The sequence below is a fragment of the Notamacropus eugenii genome, chromosome 2 (genome assembly GCF_028372415.1).
Source record: "Notamacropus eugenii isolate mMacEug1 chromosome 2, mMacEug1.pri_v2, whole genome shotgun sequence".
NCBI lineage: Eukaryota > Metazoa > Chordata > Mammalia > Diprotodontia > Macropodidae > Notamacropus > Notamacropus eugenii.
The window spans coordinates 433,539,711-433,563,231 of record NC_092873.1 but is presented as its reverse complement, the minus strand read 5'-3'; the positions used below and the strand labels follow the sequence as shown (position 1 = coordinate 433,563,231).

Genomic DNA, 23,521 nt, shown 5'->3' with positions numbered 1-23,521 from the left:
TCCTCCCAATATACTCCTCTCTCACCCCTTAATTTTATTTTTTTAGATACCCTCTCTTCCTATTCAACTCACTCTGTGCCCTCTGTCTATATGTATATAATCTCTCCAACTACCCAAATACTGAGAAAAGTCTCAAGAGTTACAAATATTATCTTTCCATGTAGGAATGTAAACAGTTCAACTTTAGTAAGTCTCTTATGATTTCTCTTTCCTGTTTACTTTTTCATGCTTCTCTTGATTCTTGTGTTTGAAAGTCAGATTTTGTATTCAGCTCTGGTCTTTTCATCAAGAATGCTCGAAAGTCCTCTATTTCATTGAATGACCATTTTCCCCCTCTAAGTACTATACTCAGTTTTGCTGGGTAGGTGATTCTTGGTTTTAATCCCAGCTCTTTTGACCTCTGGAATATCATATTCCAAGTCCTTCAATCCCTTAGTGTAGAAGCTGCTAGATCTTGTGTAATCCTGATCGTATTTCCACAATACTCAAATTGTTTCTTTCTGGCTGCTTGCATATTTTCTCCTTGACCTGGGAGCTCTGGAATTTGGTTACAATATTCCTAGGAGTTTTCCTTTTGAGAATCTATCTCTTTTAAGAGCCAATAAGTGAATTTTTTCAATATATATTTTACCCTCTAGTTCTAGAATATCAGGGCAGTTTTCCTTGATAATTTCTTGAAAGATGATGTCTAAGCTCTTTTTTTGATCATGTCTTTCAGGTAGTCCCATAATTTTAAATTGTCTCTCCTGGATCTATCTTCCAGGTTATTTTTCCAATGAGATATTTCACATAGTCTGCTATTTTTTCATTCCTTTGCTTTTGTTTTATAATTTCTTGATTTTTCATAGAGTCACTAGCTTCCATCTGCTCCATTCTAATCTTTAAAGAATTATTTTCTTCAGGGAGCCTTTTTTTTGGACCTCTTTTTCCATCTGGTCAATTGTGCTTTAGGGCATTCTTCTCTTCATTGGCTTTTTGGCTGTTTTTTGCCATTTGGGTTATTATTTTTAAAGGTGTTATTTTCTTCAGCATTTTTCTGGGGTTCGTCTTTAGCAAGCTGTTGACTCATTTTTCATGATTTTCTTCATCACTTTCATTTCTCTTCCCAATTTTTGCTGTACTTCTCTTACTTTGTAAGGGGCGCTGACCGCCACACCATCTGGGACGCCACACTGACAGACATCAGGTAAACTGAGTCCGGTGCAGGGAAGGGTGAACAAGATGGCGCTGGAAGGGATGGCCCCACCCCTGGTTTGTTTTTGTCACTATAGTTCCAGCTTGTGTTCATTACTATAGCTTTGGGTTTGTTTGTGTGTGTTACCATGGTTCACTGGGCTAGCTGGCAAAGACTATATAATCAGAGTGCTTGCTTGAATAAATCGGAGTTGCTTCATGACTCACTCTCCCGCCTCATTCTTTTACTTGCAAGCTCCACAGGAGGACAAGCAGCCTGCTGGTCAGGCATAAGACTTGCTCCTCTCAGTAAGCTATGCCATCACCATAGCAACTTGGCCCCCAACGTGGGGCCACAAGCAGGGGGAAGGAGCAGGAAGCTTAGCCAAGGGAAGTCAGGTCCCTTAAGAAACTCAGCCAAGGGAAGTCAGGTCCCTTAAGAAACTCAGCCGAGGGAAGTCAGGTCCCTCAGGAACCCCAGCTGAAGGAATCAGGTCCCTCAGTAACCCCCTGAGTGAGTCAGGCTCTCCAGAAGCCTAGACAGTGTACAGGAGCTATCAGGACAGGGTCAAAAGCAGACACCTGAGCGCGACAGGAAACTGTAGCCTGTCTGCCTCACTGAGTTCCTCCGGGAAGCGAATCGGAGAAGCAGACACAGGAGAAGATGCGCGCATTCAGCTTGAGTGAGACGAGGTGTAACCGTGAGTAAGATTGAAATGGGACAAAGCTCACAAAAGTTGAGTCAGGGTCAGTACACATTCTTTCTATATAACATGCTGAAGAATGTGTTCATAGAGGAAGATGGTGGCAAGGCAGTGCAAATGAGAACATTCATCACATCCTCACACACAGCCCCATCAGAGTCAGAGACTAGTACAAGGGACAATAGCCCAGAAAGGCAGCCAGCACCCATATATCTAAACTTAGAAGAGAGATGGAAGAACAGACTGATGGTGCAGAATTTGCAGGGCAGTGTGAAAGAGCTAACTGATAAATTGAGAAACCTACTGAAGAAAGAGAAAAGACACCTCAGAGATAAGGCTTTGAAACTCCCAGGTGAAAAGGAGGAGACTAGGTGCCACTGGACTTTGTTCCAGAGTCTCCCTCACTTCCACTTGCAGTTTCACAACTTTTTCTTTCAAAAACATTTTTAAGGAGTAGCCACAGATGTGAAATTTTCTTGAGTAAAAGTTAGAACCATCAAGATTTTTATTTTACTCTATAATCCAGAAATGGTGTTAGAGAAAGCAATTTGTAATCTGAATTTTGTTGAAACTAAAGATGTTGGAAAAGTTATGTTATTTAGAAAACCAGGTATTTTCACCTTTGCCTGTTAAAAAAGTTACAGCTAAAAAGCTGCTGTTTTAATGCTAAACCAAAAATTGTTAATGGATTACTATGTGTGGAAAGAAATGGAGTAATAATTTATTTAGACTGGTTCTGCCCATTCAGAACAGTCCTCCTATATGTTTGGGGTTGGCAGGCATGGGATCCATGCCAATTCCTTTTATTTTGTAAAACTGCCAATGCTCCTTTCATGTCGACACGGTCATCAGTCCTAAGAAAATTGTTTGGCTTGTATAATTCATAAATAATGAATGTGACTTGCTCAAAAGTTGTAACAATTGGCTTTTATATCAGGACAAGTTTTAAATTTGAGAAGGAAGGATCTTAAATGAAATCTCTTATGTATGTGAATCCTGTTAATGTGCATTGCTTATTTCAACTCCATGGGAATACAAATAACTGTATTGGGCTTTAAGTTGGGATTAGTGAAATTTGCTGTTTAAGGTAAAAGTATTTGGGACCACAAATAATTTTGTTTAAGTTTGAATTTGGGTATAGTTGTCTGCATTAAATCAGTATCTGAAAGGATATGCCACAAATTACTTAGAGGGACTGTGATCCTTCATCCTGTACTGTTATCAGGTGAAATTTGTATCTGGAGAGGAAACACTGAGGGGACAATTCTAGACTCAATCTAGGATGGGATCCTCCTGGTCAGTTTCCCCACTGTATCCTTTTATAAAGGAATGTTTCCCACCTGATTGTTCCTGAGTCTGGCTATAATACAGATACTGCATGACTGGAAAATTTCACTCCTATCTGAATTCAAACAGAGTCAAAGATGTTTTATATTTAGGAATTCTTTAATACCTAAGAATCTGGTTTGTTATCATCTATTCATTTGTGAGAAGATTTATGGTACTTTGCAGAGTACTTGCATAGTGGCTAAATAAAATTTCTCTTCCATAAGGTCTCTCTCCTTAGATACCTGAGTTCCAGGTATTCAGGGCTTGTGGATGGTTGGTTGGTTCCCCCCCTTACCAGCTACCAGCTTTCTTTGTGAAAGTGCTGTGGGCTATAGCTGAAACTTGGAAGGTACCCAAAAGCTACTCAAATCTCCCCTCTTTTCTAAAGCCACATGAGCAATTAAGTTGGATTCTCTGCGTTAGGGTATAAAAATTGTGCTTCAGTTTTTTTTAAGTTGCCTCCCTCCACCAGGTGGAGAGACGTCCCTCTCTCGAGAATTGTAATATCACCTATCACCCTCTGAATCGTCAAGTTCCTCATACTGGTTAAAGACCTAACCCCTCCAACGTTGGGGCCCTGTGAGGCAGGGTCAGCTCTACGTCCAGTCTCAGCAGGAAGCAGTTTCAGAAGCTGAGACCTTCATCCCTTATCCCAAAATATGTTGGGTCGCATCTGCTTAAAGGGAGACAGGGTGGGGTGCTTGAGTACATGTACTTGGACCCCAGAATTCAGGCCAGGTAGAAAGGATGAATAGAACCCTGAAGGAATGTATTGCTAAGCTTAAGGCTGAAACTGGCAAGACCAAAAATGAGATGATTTAAGTGTGGAAAAATAGGACATTACCAGAGGGAGTGTAGAAACAATGCAGAGGGAAGAAAGGGACTCCAGAACCAAGGGAACAGAACGCCATTTAAGAGTAGGCCAACCACACCCTGCCCAAAATGTAAGAAAACAGAACATTGGGCTTCAGAGTGTAGGTCATTCTCCCCTCTCAAGGGTAGTGCTCAATATTTAAACATGCAGACGGGCGTTCCTCCAGCCCAGGAGAAAAGGAGGGGCTACTGGGAGGATGCAGAGATGATCCCACAGGCCACTTTAGAATTCAGGAGGAAGTACCAGACACTCAAGTTGGTGCCATACAGTTAAAATTAATTAGAAGCCTAGGGAATTTCCTGATACCTCCATGCACAACAGTATGGTTACCAATAGGGGGAGTATGCATCAAAACAAAGCAAGAGATTATCATTTCTGCACCAGCAAATGCTTACACAGGCTTACAGGCTGTAGTACAGCAACCACCAATTGGTACCTTGCACAAGATACTGATGTGCAACTCTAACAATGTGGAGGTTGAGGTTGATAGAGGGCAACTGGTACCACAATTGATACAAATGAATCATAACATAGAACAAATAATATATTGGACTCAACAAATTGGCAATCAGAGACCAATGCTTACCATATATATAGAAGGAATACCTAAAACAGGCCTTGTTGACACCGGTGCAGACAGAAGCGTATTCCCTTTTTCACAATGGGAATCTCAATGGCCTATAAGAGAGGAAAACAGTGTATATGGCATAGGAGGCTCACAATGGGCCAGGGAGGTGGCCAGACCACTATGGTGGACTTTTGAGGACAGATCAGGAAAATTTTGGCCACAAGTATTGGAAGGGCTTCCCATAACACTATGGGGAAGAGACCTGCTTACACAATTAGGGGTAAGATTAACAACAAATTTTTGAACGGGTCCATTGATGACAATGCCGTGAGAATTCCACCACCAAAATTACGCTGGATCTCGGATGAGCCCATCTGGGTGGATCAATGGACCCTAAAATATGAAAATCTCACGGCCCTGAAAGACCTAGTACAAGAACAGTTAGAGTTAGGACACATTGAGGAATCCTTTAGTCCTTGGAACTCTCCTGTATTTGTCATAAAAAAGAAATCTGGAAAATACAGAATGTTGACTGATTTGAGAAAGATCAATGACATCATGCAGCTGATGGGTGCTTTGCAGCCAGATTTGCCATCACCCAATGCAATTCCCAGCAGTTATAAACTTTGGGTGATTGACATCAAGGGTTGTTTTTACAGTATTCCTGTTCATCCTGAGGATAAGGAAAGGTTTGCATTCTCTGTACCCAGTGTCAATCTACAGGAGCCATACCATCATTACCAATGGAAGGTACTACCCCAAGGAATGAAAAACAGTCCCACAATTTGTCACTGGTATGTAGACAAGACATTACACCCAGTCAGGAAGAGATTTCCCTAGGTGTTGATACTCCATTATATGGATGATATCTTAGGAGCTCATGATAACATTGAAATCTTAGAAATGACATTACAAATGATAGAGAGAGAATTCCTCAAACAGGGCTTAAAAATAGCATCTGATAAGATACAGAAAGACCTGCCTATACACTACTTAGGACACACCATATTAGAACATCAAATCCATATTAAATCACCAGTAATAGATGTGTCTAAAATCAAAACTCTCAATCATATGCAAAAGGTGATAGGAGAGCTTCAGTGGATTAGAACACAATTAGGAATACCTACAGGTGAATTACACCCATTATATGACATGCTGAAAGGAGATCCTGACTTAAATTCACCACGAGAATGGACTCCTCAAGCGTTGGAGTGCATCTCCAAAATTCAAACAAAAATCATAGAGGCTAGCACCAGGAGATATGTACCAACAGAAAGTATGTATATCTCTATCCTTTTCACTGTGGAACTTCCCACAGGATGCCTTCACCAAGAAGAAGGGATATTAGAGTGGATACACTTGAAGAGAATACACAACAGGTCTTGTGTCCCTTACTGTGTACTAGTTGCACAAGTGGTTTACAAGGCAATTCAGAGAGTGAGGAAACTGATAGAAAGACATCCTGATGCCATCTACTGTAAATACACTGAAGAACAAGTAGAGAAATGCTGTACAGAATACCTAGAATGGCAAGTCATTATTAATCAAAACTTCAAAACAAGGAACATAAATAAGGCTCTAAGCATATACCAGGAAACACCATGGACATGGGCTGAGAAACACCATGACACTCTGGTCATAGGAAAGAATGTATTTACTGATGCCACAAAATTAAACAGAGCAGCCACATATGTATATCAAGATAAATGGTTGCAGGTATATAATACTCCGTTCTCATCCACCCAAAAGAACGAACTATTTGCGGTCTGGAAGGCTTTAGAAATTGATGAGCCTATCAATGTCATTACTGACAGTAAATATGTAGCCACACTTATACCAGAGCTAAAGACTGCCTGCATATCAACTCAATTAGAAATTGGACAGTTGCTAGCGGAAGTCCAAAACACCATAAGAGGACATATGTTCCCATTCCACATTTTACATACAAGATCACACTCCAATCTACCAGGGCCTCTAGCAGAAGGAAATGAGGTTGTGGATCGAGTAGTATCAGGAAGTGTATACCTAGAAACCACTGAGGAAGCTCAGCAGGCTCACAATAAGTTTCATATATCAGCAAAATCATTAAGACATTTATATAAACTTACTAAGAAAGAGGCCTGAAAGATTGTAAAATCATGTACAGCATGCATTCCTTTCCAGCCACTGATGCCATGCAGAGTGTACAATCCTAAGGGATCACATCCTAATGCTATCTGGCAAATGGATGTGACTCACATGGCTTTATTCGGGAGGCTTAAATATGTCCATGTGTCTATAGACACTTTCTCCGGTTTCATCATGGCTATTCTACTCACCGGAGAGGCAGTTAAGGACGTGTGTAGTCATATGCTTCAATATTTTGCTGCTCATGGTGTCCCATGACTATTAAAGACTGATAATGGCCCAGCATACACTGCTTCGGCCTTCCAAAAATTTCTCTCAGAATTCGGAATCTCTCATGTGACTGGGATCCCCTATAACCCCACAGGACAAGCCATAGTAGAATGTGCGAACCGCACCATAAAACAATATGTCCAAAAACAAAAAGGGGGAGCTTCGGGACCCAGGTCCACGGCACATGATCAATTAAAACTGGCACTTTACACAATCAATTTTTAAAATTTAATGAGTATGGTCTTACGTCTGCCATGAAATACATGGTCAGCTCAGACTGACTGCTAGAACACATACCATACTAACTTGGGGCAAGGGTTATGCTTGTATCTTTACAGGAGACAAGGAGATCTGGGTACCAGTGAAAAGACTACGGGTCATACAGCACCAGGAAGAAATCACAGGGATTCTGCCAGAGAAAGAAGAAGAAACTACAACACCTGAGCCATGAAATTAGTCAGCTGCATCTTACTGCTTATAACAGTGAGTCAGGCCGAGGACCAGTATTGGACCTTTGGACATTAGTAGACATTTCAACTTTACAGGACTGGTGAAGGGCTATCCTTGGTGTTTGTACAAATAATGTATCAGTGGGATTTAGGGAACAATTGAGGATGGATCATGCATTCTAACAGGCCATTCTAATGTTATAAAATGATGTAATAGCTAGTGGAGATTAATTGCAGGCCATAGAAACACAATTGGCTTTAAGATGTGATTACAGATATCGTCATTTTTGCATGATGAACAAATTGTACAATGATACTGAATTTAACTGGGAAGAAATAAGAGCTCAGTTGCATGGTTTAACACTCACCAACGTTTCTAGTGAAATGAAACTGTTGGAAAAATTGGCATTGGATATAAATACTCAAGGGACAAAAAGGTTAATACCTGAAAATTTTGTTTCGGACATGATGCAATTGTTTGGTCATTCCACCTCATTGTTTAATTGGCTAGGTCCATTGTTGTCAGGAGGTATTGTTATCTTGATTATTATATGTCTCATACCAGCATGTCTCAAATATGCCTTACAAACGGTAAAAGATACTATGTGGACGCTTACTGAAAATCAGTTCTAGCTGAGAGATGTACAAACCTGTGAAGGTCATCAGGTCTAAAACAAAAAGGGGGAGTTGTAAGGGGCACTGACTGCCACACCATCTGGGACGCCACACTGATGCACATCAGGTAAACTGAGTCTGGTGCAGGGAAGGGTGAACAAGATGGCGCTGGAAGGGACGGCCCCACCCCTGGTTTGTTTTTGTCACTATAGTTCCAGCTTGTGTTCATTACTATAGCTTTGGGTTTGTTTGTGTGTGTTACCATGGTTCACTGGGCTAGCTGGCAAAGACTATATAATCAGAGTGCTTGCTTGAATAAATTGGAGTTGCTTCATGACCCGCTCTCCCGCCTCATTCTTTTACTTGCGAGCTCCACAGGAGGACAAGCAGCCTGCTGGTCAGGCATAAGACTTGCTCCTCTCAGTAAGCTATGACGTCACCATAGCATTACTTCATTTTCAAAATTCTTTTTGAGCTCTTCCATGGCCTGAGACCAATTCATATTTTTCTTGGAGGCTTTGGATGGAGGAGCTTTTGGCTTTGTTATCTTCTGTTTGCACGTTTTGGTTTTCCTTGTCACCAAATAAGATTCTATAGTCTGATTCTTTTTCTAGTTTTTGCTCATTTCCCCAGCCATTTACTTGATTTTTGAGTTCTTTGTCAAGGTAGACCTCTGCTTTTAGCAGGGGTGGGAGGTATATTGTCAGCCCCTTGATTCTCCCCAGCCCCCCAAATCTGTGGGCCTAGAGCTCCAGAAACAGTTGCTGCTGCTGCCTCTGCGGCTGCTGTGGCTGCCCTATATATCCTTTCAACAAGGGCTAATGTCTCCCCATCGTTTCACCTCTGGACAGAGGAAATACCTCTTTTATCAGAACACCCCCTGGATTTGGGCTGTCTAGACAAATACAAGGGGCTTCCCTACTTTAGATTAAATTGCTTGCAAGCTTGGCGGGGGTGGGGGGAAATGATCAGGATAAGCACAGACAATGCAATCTCATTATCAGTAATGTCCTTCTGAAGAAAAACTGAACATGTATTAGGGAATAGAGATATTGCAAAAAAATGTAAAAAAATACAAATAGTAAATATATCCTCTATAGAGCTTAACACAACAAAAACTGTCTTCCTGGCATAGGGTAGGTACTTAAACATGTTAGCAGGTTGATTGACATGTTTGACAAGTGGTTATTCAACCTCTGCTTGAAGTCTTCCTAAGGGAGGGTGTGTTATTTCATGAGACAATTCATTCCACTGTTCAAATATTCCAATTGTTATTAAGTTTATCCTTATATAAAACCTAAATCTACCACTTTGCATGGCCATTGCTACTAGTTTTGACTTTTGGGGCTAAGCAGAACAAGTCCAATGCCTTTTATTCTTTACAATCCTTCATATACTTGAAGACAGGTATAATGTAGCTTCTGAATTTTCTGATCCTTGAATGATATGGTCTTAAGTTTCTTACCATCTTTGATATCAGCATCTTATGGATGTGCCCAGTTTGTCCATATCCATCCTAAAATGAAGCATCTAGAACTGAATACAGTGTTTCATAGAGGGTCTGACCAGGGTAGAATACAGAGGAGTACTCCTGATTCTAGACACTGCAGCTTAGGATAACAATAACTTTCTTGGCTTCCATGTTAACATCTTGGCTCATAATGATCTTGTAAAAAATGTAAACCATTAAAGCCCCCAGGAACTGTTGTTTAGCCACACATTCCTCCTCCTGTACTTTTGAAACTGATTTTTTTGAACCAAGTGTAGAATTTTGCATTTATTCCTATCTTTAAGCCCAACTCAATGAATATGACAAGAATTTTGGCTATAGCTAACACTAAAAGAATGCTTACTAAAGATTTCTATAGCTATAACCACACTCTCTTTCCCTCAATAATTGCTCTAAATTCTTTCGTCCATCCTTAAGTCCCTAAATACTATTTATTCCCAACTCCCAGGGATAACTGGTCCTCTTAGTTCATTGATCCAGCTATAAAACTCTGTGATAGAAACTCCTTCAACTCCAATTCCTCACTAGCCCTAAGACTTCTCAGCTTCATCAGATGTTAGTATAGTGGAAAGGGCAATAAATTTTGTGTCACAAGACAGGGATTCATGTCTCAGCTTTGGTACTACTTGTGGTGCAATGGGTAAGTCAGTTCCTTTGTCTGAGCTGCACTTTTCTCATCTATGAGATGAGGGGGATTGTATTATATGACTTTTACTGTTCTTTCCAGTTCTAAAGTCTGTAAGCAATATAATTTATAATTCTTTGGTTCTGAGCAGAATTTTTTTTTTACCTCTATATCACTTTTCAACCAATTAACATGCCATAAGTATCAACTGAACTCTTCTGATTTGCTAGGTAGCTTAGAGCAATACTAGCTTCTGTAGCAGAAACGATAATACATTGAGGAAGTGGAATACTTGGGTTCAAATTTCAGCTACAGTGGTTACTAAAAATTGCTTTCACTTTTCCAGTGCTTTATAATCCCAGCATCAGCTGACTTTTCTATACCACTTCATAGTTAACAAAACGCTTTATATCCACTATCTTATTTAAGTTTCATAACATCTCTGGGTTAGGTGGTACAGATGGTATTATCCACATTTAACAGATGAGGACGCAGAGGCACAGAGAAGTTAACGTCACACAAATAGTAAGCAGCAGAGGCAGCATTTGAACTCAAGTTCTGAGTCTCAAAATCTTGATCTTTTAAAGGCTTCCTATAACTTAGTTCCAATATGCCTTCTCAATCTTATTTCATGCTGCTCCTTTTCATGTATTCCATAATCTAGACTGAATCCTCGTCTAATTTTGTTCTTTGTGTCCTCTGTGCATTCTCAAAGGCTGCTCTTCAAACCTGGAAACCATTCTTTCTTTGCCTCCCTCTAACTATTGAAATTCTCCATTTTCTTCAAATCAAACGAGATATTTGTAAAATGCTTATCATCGTGTCTGACATATAATAAATGCTTGTTCCCTGCCTGCTTCCCCTTCCATCAAGGTGCAGCTTAAATGCTATCTCCTGTATCATATATTCCCTTATCTTACTAGCTGAAAATGAGTTTTTTCTTCATATTTTCTTATAGAACTTTATTTGGATCTCTCATTTGCTTTTAAAGGCTGGGGTCCCAGGGAGGGGTTTGTGTGTGTGATTACTCTTCTAAATTGCAAACAGTATCTCCTATGCATCTGGGCTCCTACCACTATGAGGTTCATGAGCCCCCACATGTGAGTTTCCCTTTCATAATCTGCTAGTAGATACAATTACCTTAAAGCAAAGGCATTTACTAAGATGGCTTAGTAAGAACAGTAGCTACACAACATTCCTCCCCAAGTATGAGATGCAGTTCCTCAAGTATATATGACATACACTGGAAGAGAAGACACACCAACTTGGATAACAATCGTAATGAAGTACACATGTGAAAACATGTGTGGTCAAGAGATCTTGAGTCTATGGTTCTGCAGAACCTCTTCTTGTGGGAACCCTCATATTGTTCTTCCTGAGGACTTTGTTTTTGTTGGACAGATCACTCAGCTATGTTCCTTTGCACGGGTCAAATCCTCATCTGCTATGAACATTCTCCCTTGTACCCATGGTTAACTATTTTCTCTGTGGTTAGGGGTCATGCTTCTTGAAATTGCTTCCTCCTGGAGTCACTGTGACTTTGGTTTTATGTGTGAGAGGAGAGTATGTTTCTCTGTACACTCAACTGTACCCTTGGACTGTCTTGAACCAATAAACTCTTGAACTTCTGGATGGGGTGTTTCCTGTTGGGTGACTATATCTACTGTTAAGTTGGGGAGGAGACAGAAATCACTTCTTTCCTCTTCTGCTGCCCTCCAGAGTAGGCACAGAGTATGTACTCCCTGAAACTGTTCCCAACATATATTCATCTGAATGGACTCAAACTGACCTCACTGGTTTTATCTTTCAAGGGTTGCCCAGGGGCATGATCATTTGCAGGTCAGTGGACAGGTTTTCTTTCTAATTCAGCCAAGTTGGCACTTCGTAAAAGTATCATAGGTTGAGAATATTTATAGTTAAAACATTTTGCTGGCATTATATGCTGGTGAAACCTCCTGACCATTTCAGAAATGGGATAACTGAGTGTCTCCAATCACACAGTGCATCAGGGACACAAAAAAAATTCAGAATGCTTATACTCGATTGTGGTCTAGTTCTTTACTTCCTTCTGCTCAGAATCAAAGAATTATAAATTATAAGTTGGAAGAGACTTCAGAGCTTGTCAAACCTGGGTCTCCCATTGCATCCTGGGCCATCTCCAGTCATCCTGATGAATATCAGGCCACTGGATCCAGATGGCTCAGGAGAAAAAAGTGAGATTGGTGACTTTGCACAGCCCTCCCTCACTCAAATCAAAGTCAACTGCAAGCCATGTCATCATCTTGATGTCACGGTCCTCTTTGAGAACAAAGGACAAACACAAAAAGCTCAAACCTGTCTTATAGATGAGGTAACTGAGAGAAAGAAACAACTTGTTCAAGGTCTATACAAAGAAAGTAGTAAGTGGCAGAGATGCAATATAAACCCAGGTTTTCTCACTCCAAATTCAGCGTTCTTTCCACTGCATCATGCTGTGACTACATAGTTTAAAATAATCATGCTTGGCTGGCAGTGAACACCTTGTCCTACGTCCCTAGGCAATTGCTTAGTTCCTTCAAGTTTCAGATACAATCATAGTGGCTAGCTGATATGTGTATCTCTGCTCAGACCGGGAGTTGGGTATGAAACTGCCCCAAGTGTGTTTATGTTGGCAGCATCTTTTAATCCTTTACTGAGCCCTACAGAAGGGAGTAGAGCAAAGTTTAATTTGGTGTTGTGCAAAGTCAAGCCCTGTTAACTTCCAGCCCTCTCCAGACTCAACTCCTCTTTCCTCTTAGGGATCAGAAAAGGAGGAGAAATTCATTAACTTCACTGAGGTTTGGTTTTCTAAGTATTCTGAAATGCCATCACATGAATTTATGAAGTGAAGAGATTACCTTTAAATGTTATTATTACTAAAAGATCAATTAGTGTAATGAATATTGGTCTATGGGGGGTTTGGGGTGGGGAGGTATATGGAGTGGATTCAGCCAGAACTACATCATTGGGAGGTTAATTCTTTTCTTATGAGATGTTGGAGTAGAATTTTACAGTCCTTTATCCATGACCATGACTCCATCTTGTTGATCATAGATTCTTGAGAACTGGCATACTTTTTTAAAATTTAATTTTTAGTCATTTGGGGAATGGGTAAAAAAGTTGTGATATATGATTGTGCCAGAACTACTACTGTGCTAAAAGAAATGATGAGCTGGCTGATTGTAGAAAAACATGGAAAAACTTGAATGAACTAATGAAGAGTGAAATGAGCAAGAGAATGTTGTGTATAATGACAGGAATATTGTTCTAGAACATTAAAAAAATTCAAAAGATATGATTTCTGGATAATATTCTAATGAGGGGTGGGGGATATAACTTTGATTTTTGTCATTTAGTTCTAAATTGTGCAGCCTTGGGTAATCTAATCAAAGAATTTATCCCCACCCATACCTAGGCTTCCCTATCTGGTTATGAGGAGATAGTTAATTCAATCTATTAGCAGCAAAGTCTTTGAACTGAGACAGAACTGACATGAGGACTTTAGAAAAAAAAGGGGAACTCTGGATCTTCCCAAATCATTGGTTATTAATAATCATTTCTCTCAGTTTGAAGAACAATTCTGAACGACTAAGTTATTCTGAGTAATGCAAATACTCAAATCATGCATAGTTGTGTGTGTGTGTGTGTGTGTGTGTGTGTGTGTGTGTGTGTACCTATCTGTGTCAAATGATGGTCTCTAGGGAGGAAGGGAAACAGTTTGAAACTTAAAATGTAACAAAAATAAAATTAAAGAATAAATTTAATTTTTTATTTTTAGTTCCACATTCTCACCCTCTCTCAGCCTCCTTTCCCACCAATGAAGAAGGGTCAAGAAATAGAACACTCATATGTGTGTGTGTGTGTGTGTGTGTGTGTGTGTGTGTGTGTGTGTATATATATATATATATATATATATATATATATATGCAAAACCACATTCATATACTAAAAATTGTTCGTCATTCTCCAATTGATGGTCATCCCCTCAGTTTCCAATTCCAATATTCTACAAATATTTTTGTACGAGTCTTTCTCCTTTATCCTCTGATATCCCTAGGGCATAGACCTAGTAGTGGTATTGGTGGGTCAAAGGGTGTGAGAATTAGTATACTTGATAGTGTGACTTTTTATAAATGAATATATTCTTAATGCCATAAAGTTCACTGACCATGACATAAATATATTTTCTGATAAGTCAGACTGCATGTGTTTCAAGGCCAATGAAGTTTCAAAGTTTCTGGTACAATTTTCTAAGTCCCCACCACTGCAATTTTCAAGACCTTGCCCAGGAAGCATAAATATCTAATGACCTTTCTACCTACTTTAACACCTAACTGCCTCATCTTTTGTTGGTTTGTTCTTGAGATTGAAGATAACAGACACATTCAAAGTCCAAATCAATCAGGTCCCTCCCTCTTCCCCTCTCTAATTTCCCTTCTCTGTCTTCCATAAACTGGAAGGCTGGATTATTGTCCTTTGATTACGAAACCACTTCATTTTATTAAGCTTTGTCAGGGAAGACTTCAGAAGGCAGGCCCATGATCTTTAGATCCAGACCTCTAGTTATCAGTTCATTCCTCTCCCCTTCTCCCCCTGACTATCTGCCAATTTCTCACAAAGTGTGGTTGCACAGAATTAGGAGGTATATCTGGCAGATGGGCTGTTTGAGAGGGAGGCTGCTGGCCCAGATAAGTGTGGAGCATTCCAATTTCCAGGGAAGTAGTTTCTGCATGGAAGCAATCATTTAATTAAATGGTGCTTTCAAAAATCTTAAATCTCAAAGTTAGAAGGGAACTCAAAGACCACCTCACTCAGCCCATATTTTAACAAAAATCAGTTCTATCACATATCCAGCAAATGGCCATCCAACCATCATAGATCCTTTTACCTATGCCTTTTTAATATCCTCTCCACCCCACCTCTCCACCCCACTAACCTGAGGAAGAGCTAATCTTTATTCTTAATTTGGCATCCAAATTAGATAGCCCAGGACCCACTAGACTGATTGGTAAATCAAAACTTGGTAGCTGTTCATGCCAAGCAAGTGTCTTTCAATATTAGCAATGTGTTATACTGCATCTCTCTCTGTATGTGTGTGTGTATACACACATATACATACATACACATACAAACACACACATATATGTATATATATACATATCACACACAAAACAGTGATATTATATAGATTATCACATAGGTAGATAGGTAGATGAATAGATAGATAAACAGGTAGACAGACAGACAGATAGATAGATAGATAGATAGATAGAAAGATAGATAGATAAAGCAATGGATAGAGTGCCAGGCCTGGAGTCAAGAAAATTCATCTTACCAAGTTCAAATCTGGCTTCAGACCCTTACAAGCTGTGTGACCCTGGGCAAGTCACTTAACTCTGTTTGCCTCAGTTTCCTCATTTCTAAAATGAGCTGGAGAAGGAAATGGCAAGCCACTCGTGTCTTTGTCAAGAAAACCCCAAATGGGGTCACAAAGAGTCTGACACAACTGAAATTACTGAAGAATATCAACAATATAGGGGATCATAGATCCAGAGCTGGTTCTTGGAGACCAGGTAGTCCTGCTCTCTCATTTTACAGATGAAGAAACTGAGGTCAGGGAGGTTAAGGAACTTGCCCAAGGTCATAGAGCTGGTCATTGTAGAGTTGGGATTTGAACAGGTCTTTTGGCTCCTGAGCCAGTGTATTTTCTTCTACACCAAGTTGGCTATCCTAAAGTAGAAAACACACTGTGTTGAGACTTGAAATCAAATTCAAACTCTCATATTAGTTGTGTGACCCTATCCAAGTTACTTTGGTTCTCTGAGACTTAGTTTCCTCATTATAAAATAAGAATAATAATACCTATTCTATTTGACTCCCAGGACTGGTGTAAGGAATCTCTTCGATACACCTTAAAGGTATCATAGAAATATATGCTATTTTTGTGCTCAGTTTAACTATCCCTGGTCAGGAATTTTTTAAAACACATCTTCCTGTCACTCTTTGGTTTAATCTTTTTTGGGGAACCTGGAGAGCTTTGCTTTCCTCAATTAATAAAAAAACCCACAGAATTCTGGGAATTCTAACTGAATTCTACAGTAGATGCAATCCTTAGTTTTTCCTTTCTCTCTGTGCACATCTTGCATTAGAGTGGCAGGACACTGAGAACCATTATGGGCTTAGTTCTAGCCACAAGCATCCAATTTTTTTTTTTCAACTTAAACTCCTTTCTTAGAATTAAGTTGGTTCTAGGACCACATATCTCCTTATGATCCTTGGAATTCTGTAAAGGAAAAAGAAGGACAAAACAAGAAGCAATGGATGGAAGTTACCAAAAGACAAACTGAGGCTTCATCTAACACTTCCTAACAATGAGAGCTATGCAAAGGTGCATTTGGCTTCTTGGGAGGTAGCTGATTCCTTCCGGATTAAGATCTTCCTGTAATGACTGGACAGCCACTGGCTGAGTATGTGGTAGAGTCGGTTTTTGTTGAAATATGCATTGAATGAGGTGGCCTTTGAAGTCTCATCCAACTTTGAGATTATAGATTTTGAGAGCATGACTGGGGGCCCAGATAGTATCTCTAATAACTTCCTTATGGAGCAGGGTGACTGGGATTTTCTAAGTATTATATGCTTCTCCCTGTCATATATGTTCCTTATAGTTTCTAGTGATCACAGCAGCTTGGTAGCCTTTGCAAGATAAGAGGATGTGGCTATTGTGTGGGGCAACACTGCTTCCTCTTTGCCACTGACATCATTTCCCTCTTACCCTAACCGTCTGCATAGCGGTATTTACCTAGGAGAGTCACACCATACCATACCATACCATATTTTGGGAGTTTGACATCTTTGGAGCAGAAAGAGAGGCTATGGACAAGGGGAACTCAGATTGCTGCCCAGTTCCTCAATAACAAAGGGTGACTAAGATGATACCTGGGGGGTGGGCAGGGGAAGGGCAGTGGCAGGAGACAGAATGGCCAGGCACTTAGGGGGAGGGTGTGGAGCTAAAGTTGAGAGAACAATATGGAGATTGGAGTGCAGTAGGGAAGAGCTAGACAAAAAGGGACCAGAAGTTCTTTGACTGGGGTGGCTTATTTCACGGATGCAAGGAGATTTCTGGGCATCAGAAGAAAGTGGAGTTGAGTGAGCAGCAGTGGACTGTGAAGAGTCCCAAGATGAGATGGGAGTTCAAGTTCTGATTTTATGTGACCCTGAGCAAATTACCTATTCTTTTATTACAAAATAGAGATAAATGATAACTGGATATTTGGGTCAATTTCCTTACACTGCTGGTGGGGAAAAAAATCAAATAATAAGTCTGAGTCTTTTGGGGGAGGGAGGAGGCAATCCCGGCTAAGTGACTTGCCCTGGGTCAACACAGTTAGTAAGTGTCTGAGGTCACATTTGAACTCAGATCCAATTTTGAGTCTTTAAAAAAAATACACAAATGTAGATTATTAATGACACAAAGCAAGACAGGGACTAACTATACAACAATGAAAATGAACAATCTCTGCCCTTAAGGGATTATAATCAGTTGGAGGGTGTGAGATTGGTACATGAAGTGGACATTATTCCGCCCCCCTCCCAAAGCCCCTGGGTTGAGATAATGTATGTTTAGTTCTAGGCAGGGTTGGGCCTAGTAGCCACTTTCTGTTAGTGGCTACACTCTCTGTTGTATCCCTTTGCCTAGTAGCTGCCTGGGCCCCCCTCTCTGTTGTACCCCTTTGCCTAGCAGCTGCCTGGGCCCCCCTCTCTGTTGTACCCCTTTGCCCAGCAGCTGCCTGGGCCCCTATCTCTGTTGTACCCCTTTGCCTAGCAGCTGCCTGGGCCCCCCTCTCTGTTGTACCCCTTTGCCTAGCAGCTGTCTGGGCTTCCCTCTCTGTTGTGCCCCCTTGCCTAGCAGTACCCAGGAACCCCTGTCAAAACTGTTCTGTGAAAAATGTGTGCTATTGGAACTGTAAGGCTGTACCGGGAAGTGCTAAGATGCTTAAAAAGGCACACACACCTTTGTTCAGGGCTGCTTCCTTAGTGAATAGCTGCTGGCTAATAAAGACGCTCCCAAATTCTCAATTAACTCTTTCCTGTGCTTGTCTCCGTCTGTCTATTTCAGTACACAAATAAGAGGAAGTTAGAAAATGACTGAGACTAGAAATCAGAGTGGGTAGGGACATACAAGGATGGAAAGGTTGCTTCTTTCTTGTAGAAATGAAATCATTATTAACTTTTCAAGGTCTTTGGATCTTGCCACTACATACATTCTTTGTATAATAATTATTTGTGTATAGGTTATATCTATCTCCTTTTTCCTTATTCCTTTTTCCTCCCTACCCCACAGTAGACTGGGAGATCCTTGAGGGTGTGGAATGCATGTTTAATAAAGTGGGTTTTTTTGCAAGTGTTATATTTTGTAAATTCAATTTACAGATAAAAATTATACTAACGCAACTACAACGCTCAGGGAAGAGGGGCAAATGGGATGCCTGGAGGGTTGGGGGGTGGGGAGGGAGATAAGGAAGGTTTCCAGGGAATCTGTAAGAAACAGCAGGAAAATCCAAGGGAAGTAGACCTTGGGGCCAGAGAAGGTGGCTGGGATCTGTCTATAGGTAGCAAAGCCAGGGAATCTACCCTTGGGAGATGAGTGCGGGCAGGGGACGGGAGGGGAGATCACCTTTCAACGCCTCTTTCATCGCTGTCAGTTCAGCTTTGGTGAACTTCGCAGGGATCCTGGACGCTCCTGGGCGCCCCCAGCCTCGCAGCTCGTCTGGATCCGATAAAGTGGCGGTGCGGAGCAGCAGCACAGCCACCAGGGCTAGCACCGTCCCCATCACCCCCATGGCCAGCACCCGGACTCCCGCATTGGCGGGCCCGCGTTGGGCCGCGTGGGCAGCAGCACCACGATGCGACATCTCCAATCGGTTCCAGCAGCTACCAACTGAAGTTTGGACTCTAGCGACCAGACTCAGAACTCTATCGTCCTCGAACTATTCTGGCTCTGACCAATAGCAGAGAGCGGGGAGTATCGGTGCAGCCAATTACGACGCCCCCTGGTTTGAAAGGGTTTTGTGGAATTGTAGTTTTCCTCCGCAGGGAAAGACAGATGTAGTGTAGAGGTAAAGGGCGTGGTATCTGGAAGCTTAAGAGAGGTAAGAACTCCTTCACTAAGTCCTTCTACCATGCTTCATCCTGACATAAAAGCACCCTTAGCTCAGGAAAGGTAGGTCACTAAAACCTTAGAAAGGCTTCTCGTATGGTCCTGTTCTTCCAGGAAAATTACTGAGTTAGAGAGGCTTTTCGCCTACAGTCAGAATAGCCGCAGGGTGATGCTTTAAAAAAAGATTTAGTACCTCTCAAATCGGAGAGAATGCTCATACTCCTTGGTAGGGGGATAACTGTGCTCCTGAGTTTAAAGAGGGCTCCTTAATACAGAGGGTCAATGTACAAGGGGTCTTTGCCGGTATGACCATGTTTGTCCCTCCCCCTCCTACTGCAAACCAGTACATCTGGTTTCTTTTTGAGTCCAAACAAAAATGGTCTCTCCCTTTCAAAATGCTTTCCCACCCCATCATCACTGGTTTATTCTTCCAGTTTCAGACTCACTTTCAGCCAGAAGGCAATCAGCAAATCAGTGATCTTCAACCATGTCTATATCTAACCTTGGTGAATTAGTTAACTCCAGGCAAAGCCCGAGAGGGAGTTGAAACTACCACCAAATAGGTTTCTCTATTACCAAAAATAGGAATAATTTAACATGACGCATTCCCTGCCTCTCCATCCGTCACCCCCGACAATTTCACCAAATGTATTCCTTTCTTTACAGCATACCATTGAGAGGATGGTTTTCTTTATACCTTCTGGGCAATTGTGTGACCAGGTAAATAAAGTCTATCGATGAGGATTTGCTTGTTTCCTTCTCATATTTTTATAAAGGATACTCTCAATGTGAATACAAATGATTATTATAAAGGATTTTTTTTTTAGAAATAAGAAAGCAGGCTTATGGGTTGGCAATTGTTGATGCCATCAATCTCTGTTCCTTTTTAAATAATAAATAATTAATATTTTCCATTCTATTGGAATTATCCCCTCTTTGAGGTGCTTCAAAAAATCTAACTTTGAGTGACTTAAAGTTATGTCAAACTCCAGCATAAATTTTCTCTGCCATTCTTTCTAACTTTACCTTTTGAAGTGCCATTTGTACTTTTTATAGAATCTTGGGTACCAATGTTTTAGAGTACAGATATTAGGGGCCCCACTGTTATTGATGATGAGAACAGATTACTTATGTAAACACTGGTAGGTCTATCCCATTTTGTATCAATTTGTTGTCCTTTGAATTTCATTTAGAAGTACTCCCAGAATTTCACTTAGTCGGATTTTCTGCCAAGTTTTCTTTTACATTGTTTTGCCTCGTTTTGTGAGGCATAGTTGGTAGTCTTCCTCTCTAAAGTTTTGTAATTATCTCGATATTGGGTAAGGTGGTTTGTGGGCTCCTGAATAGAGATGCAAATCTATAGTCTCAAGGTTTGAGAAAACCCAAAGAGGCGGTTCTTTGAGATTAGCAAAATATGGTCCTTGGACCATTGAGGTCCCTTGACCCTTTTGGGGATTCACAAGATCAAAACTATTTTCATAACAATACTAAGATGTTATTTGCCTATTAAAATATTTCTTCCTTTTCCAACTACATATCTTTGTGAGGCTGAATTTTATTCATATACAGGGTGTTCTCAAAGTTGTATCTCTAAATCTTTTGAGACACCCCATATGTCAATGAAAATGACATATAGCGACAGGCTGAATGCAGAAGCCAATATAAAATACAGTTATCTTCTATTAAGTCAGACCTAAGAGACTCAAAAGAGTTATACCAATGTTACTTTTTTCACTAAATTTTTTTGGGGGTAAGAGTGTTTTTCCTAAAAATATATTAACATGAAATGAATTTATTATTTTTATTTTAAACGAATCAGTCAACAGATATTTTAAAATGCATTAATTTTAATTTATAACATGATAAATGTGAATTGATACAACCCATATAAAGAAAACCTCTTTGGTGCCCTCAATAACTTTGGCTATTGAGGTATGCATCAACCTCATTGTCTACATGGACATCCCTAGAAAGCATACTGCCAAGGTAAGTGAATTTATCTACAGCATTCAAAATTTCTCCATTTGCTGTAACCAGTGTATTCCATGTATAGATGGTGTGATTGCTGGCTGGTGGAGAACCTGTTTTCTTGGTGTTAATTGTTAGGACAGAATAAGCACACACAGCAGGGAATCAATACACACTTTGTTGCATCTCAGCCTCACAGGCTACATTGAGTGCACAATCATCTGCAAAAAATGTCATGTACCAACTCTCCTTCCACTTTACTCTTGGCTTATAGCCTTTTCAGGTTAAATAATTTATTGTCAATGAGGTAGCTGACCTTGATGCTGTTTTCATGCTCATTGAAGACATCCAAAAGCATCACAGAAAACATCATGCTAAAAAGTATGGGAGCAAGCACATAGCCCTGTTTCACTCATTTGGGGACTGGGAAAGTTCAAGAGCATCATCTATTGGTTGGTTGATTAGTTTTTGTCCTTTGTTCTTGAAGAGGATCAAAATGACATCACTATAGTAGAGTCAAGTTACAGTGTGTCTACATGTGGCTGATCAGACCAATATGAGCTTGGAATGTTCTATCACATGTTGGGCACATATAGGTCATGTGAACTTTTTGGTTATATTCCCTAAATTTGCACATCTCATGTTTCTTTTTAGCTACTTCAATACAGCTTTTCTCATAGAGCACAGAACCTTCTTTAATGAGGGCATGCCATGCTGGGCAGTCCTGTGCCAGTGTCTCCAGAACTTCTACAAGTATGCTGTCACACAACTGTCATACAATACTGATGAATTTCTCTGGGTAACCAAATTTTGCCATGATTTTCCATAAACCCTCATGACTGACAGTATTAAAGATCATGGTCAGATTGATAAATATTGTGTAGAGACCTCTGTTCTGCTCCTGGCATAACTCCTGGAGTTGTCAGGCAGAAAATACCATATCAACCCCTTCTGAAGCCATATGGGATCTTGGTAGATGATCATCTTCCAGGGGAAGGATCAGCCTATTAAGAAGGACTCTGGCAAGAATATTGGCAGCAATGACTAAGACAGAGACTCCGGACAACCTATTTCTTTTTCCTTTATAGAGATAGACAATGGAGGCATCCTTGAACTCTTGGGGAATAATCTCCTTTTGCCATATAACCTGGAAAATTTCAGCTAGCTTTTCTAGTAGTCTTGTCTTATAAATCTCACCTGAAATAGAATTAGCACCTGTCACTTTGCCACATGAGAGGAATTTAATAACATTGAAAACCTCTTCTTCAGTTAGAAGTTTGGATAGAGAGGGATTCAACCTGAGGTATACAGTCAGTGACTTCAGCATTGATTGATGATTTTCTGCTGAGAACACTATGGAAGTGTTCAGCCCAGCCCTCCAGGATCATGTCCTTCTCATTAATCAATATGGCTCCATCAGCTCTGAGCAACTGAAATGCTCTATAGGTCTTTGATTCATTAATAACCTTCAGGGCATCATAAAAATGCTTTGGATTGTTACTATCAGTATAAAACTGAATTTCTTCTGCCTTCTTACTGAGCCAAGCATCCTGTATCTTTATAAACTTCACTTGCACTTACTTTTGATGGAGTCAAATGCTACCTTCTTAGAGAGAGACCAACTGTTCTGTTGATAAATCCTACAGAGTTCTCATTTTTCATTTAGCAGCTTTTGAATTTCCCCATCATTTTGGTCAAGCCAATCTTGATGTTTTCCAGTGTTCTGGCCCACATGAGTAAAAAGATGATATAAACCAAATTTCTGAAAGCTGCCTACTCCTTTTCTGCTCCACTGTTGTTGACCCTGTATTGGCTCGGTTTTCACTCCAAATTAGGAATGAACTGTTCTTGCTAGAAAAACTCTAATCAGTTGATGTTAAGTGTTCTAGTAGTTGTCTTGCTTTAGGACTGTTGCTTCTCTTAATTGTGAGTAGTTAGATTGAAGAGGATAAGTCTATGATCAGTTCGGCATGCTGAACCATACATTGCCTTCATCATTTTCATCTCCTGTCTCTTCTCTTTACAATAACATCGTCTGTTGAATGTCAATGTTTGCTGGGAGGGGGCATCCACGAAATTTTATTGTATTTAGGTCAATGGAAGACAGTTCTGGTGATGAGAAGGTTACGAG

At 40.4% G+C, this 23,521-nt stretch overlaps 1 protein-coding gene across 2 annotated transcripts in view; it reads right to left on the bottom strand.

Moving 5' to 3' along the window:
• Positions 1-19,223, bottom strand: part of PM20D1 (peptidase M20 domain containing 1) — a 54,393-nt gene extending 35,170 nt beyond the window's left edge. Inside the window, exon 1 of one of the 2 annotated variants that reach the window (XM_072648030.1) lies at positions 18,940-19,223. In XM_072648030.1, the coding sequence (XP_072504131.1) occupies positions 18,940-19,177 (238 nt within the window). In that variant the 5' untranslated portion in view covers positions 19,178-19,223. Of the gene's footprint in view, positions 1-4,666; positions 4,761-18,939 lie in introns of those variants that run through there. The other variant, XM_072648031.1, reaches the window with a different exon arrangement.
• Between the last annotated feature and the right edge of the window lie 4,298 nt (positions 19,224-23,521).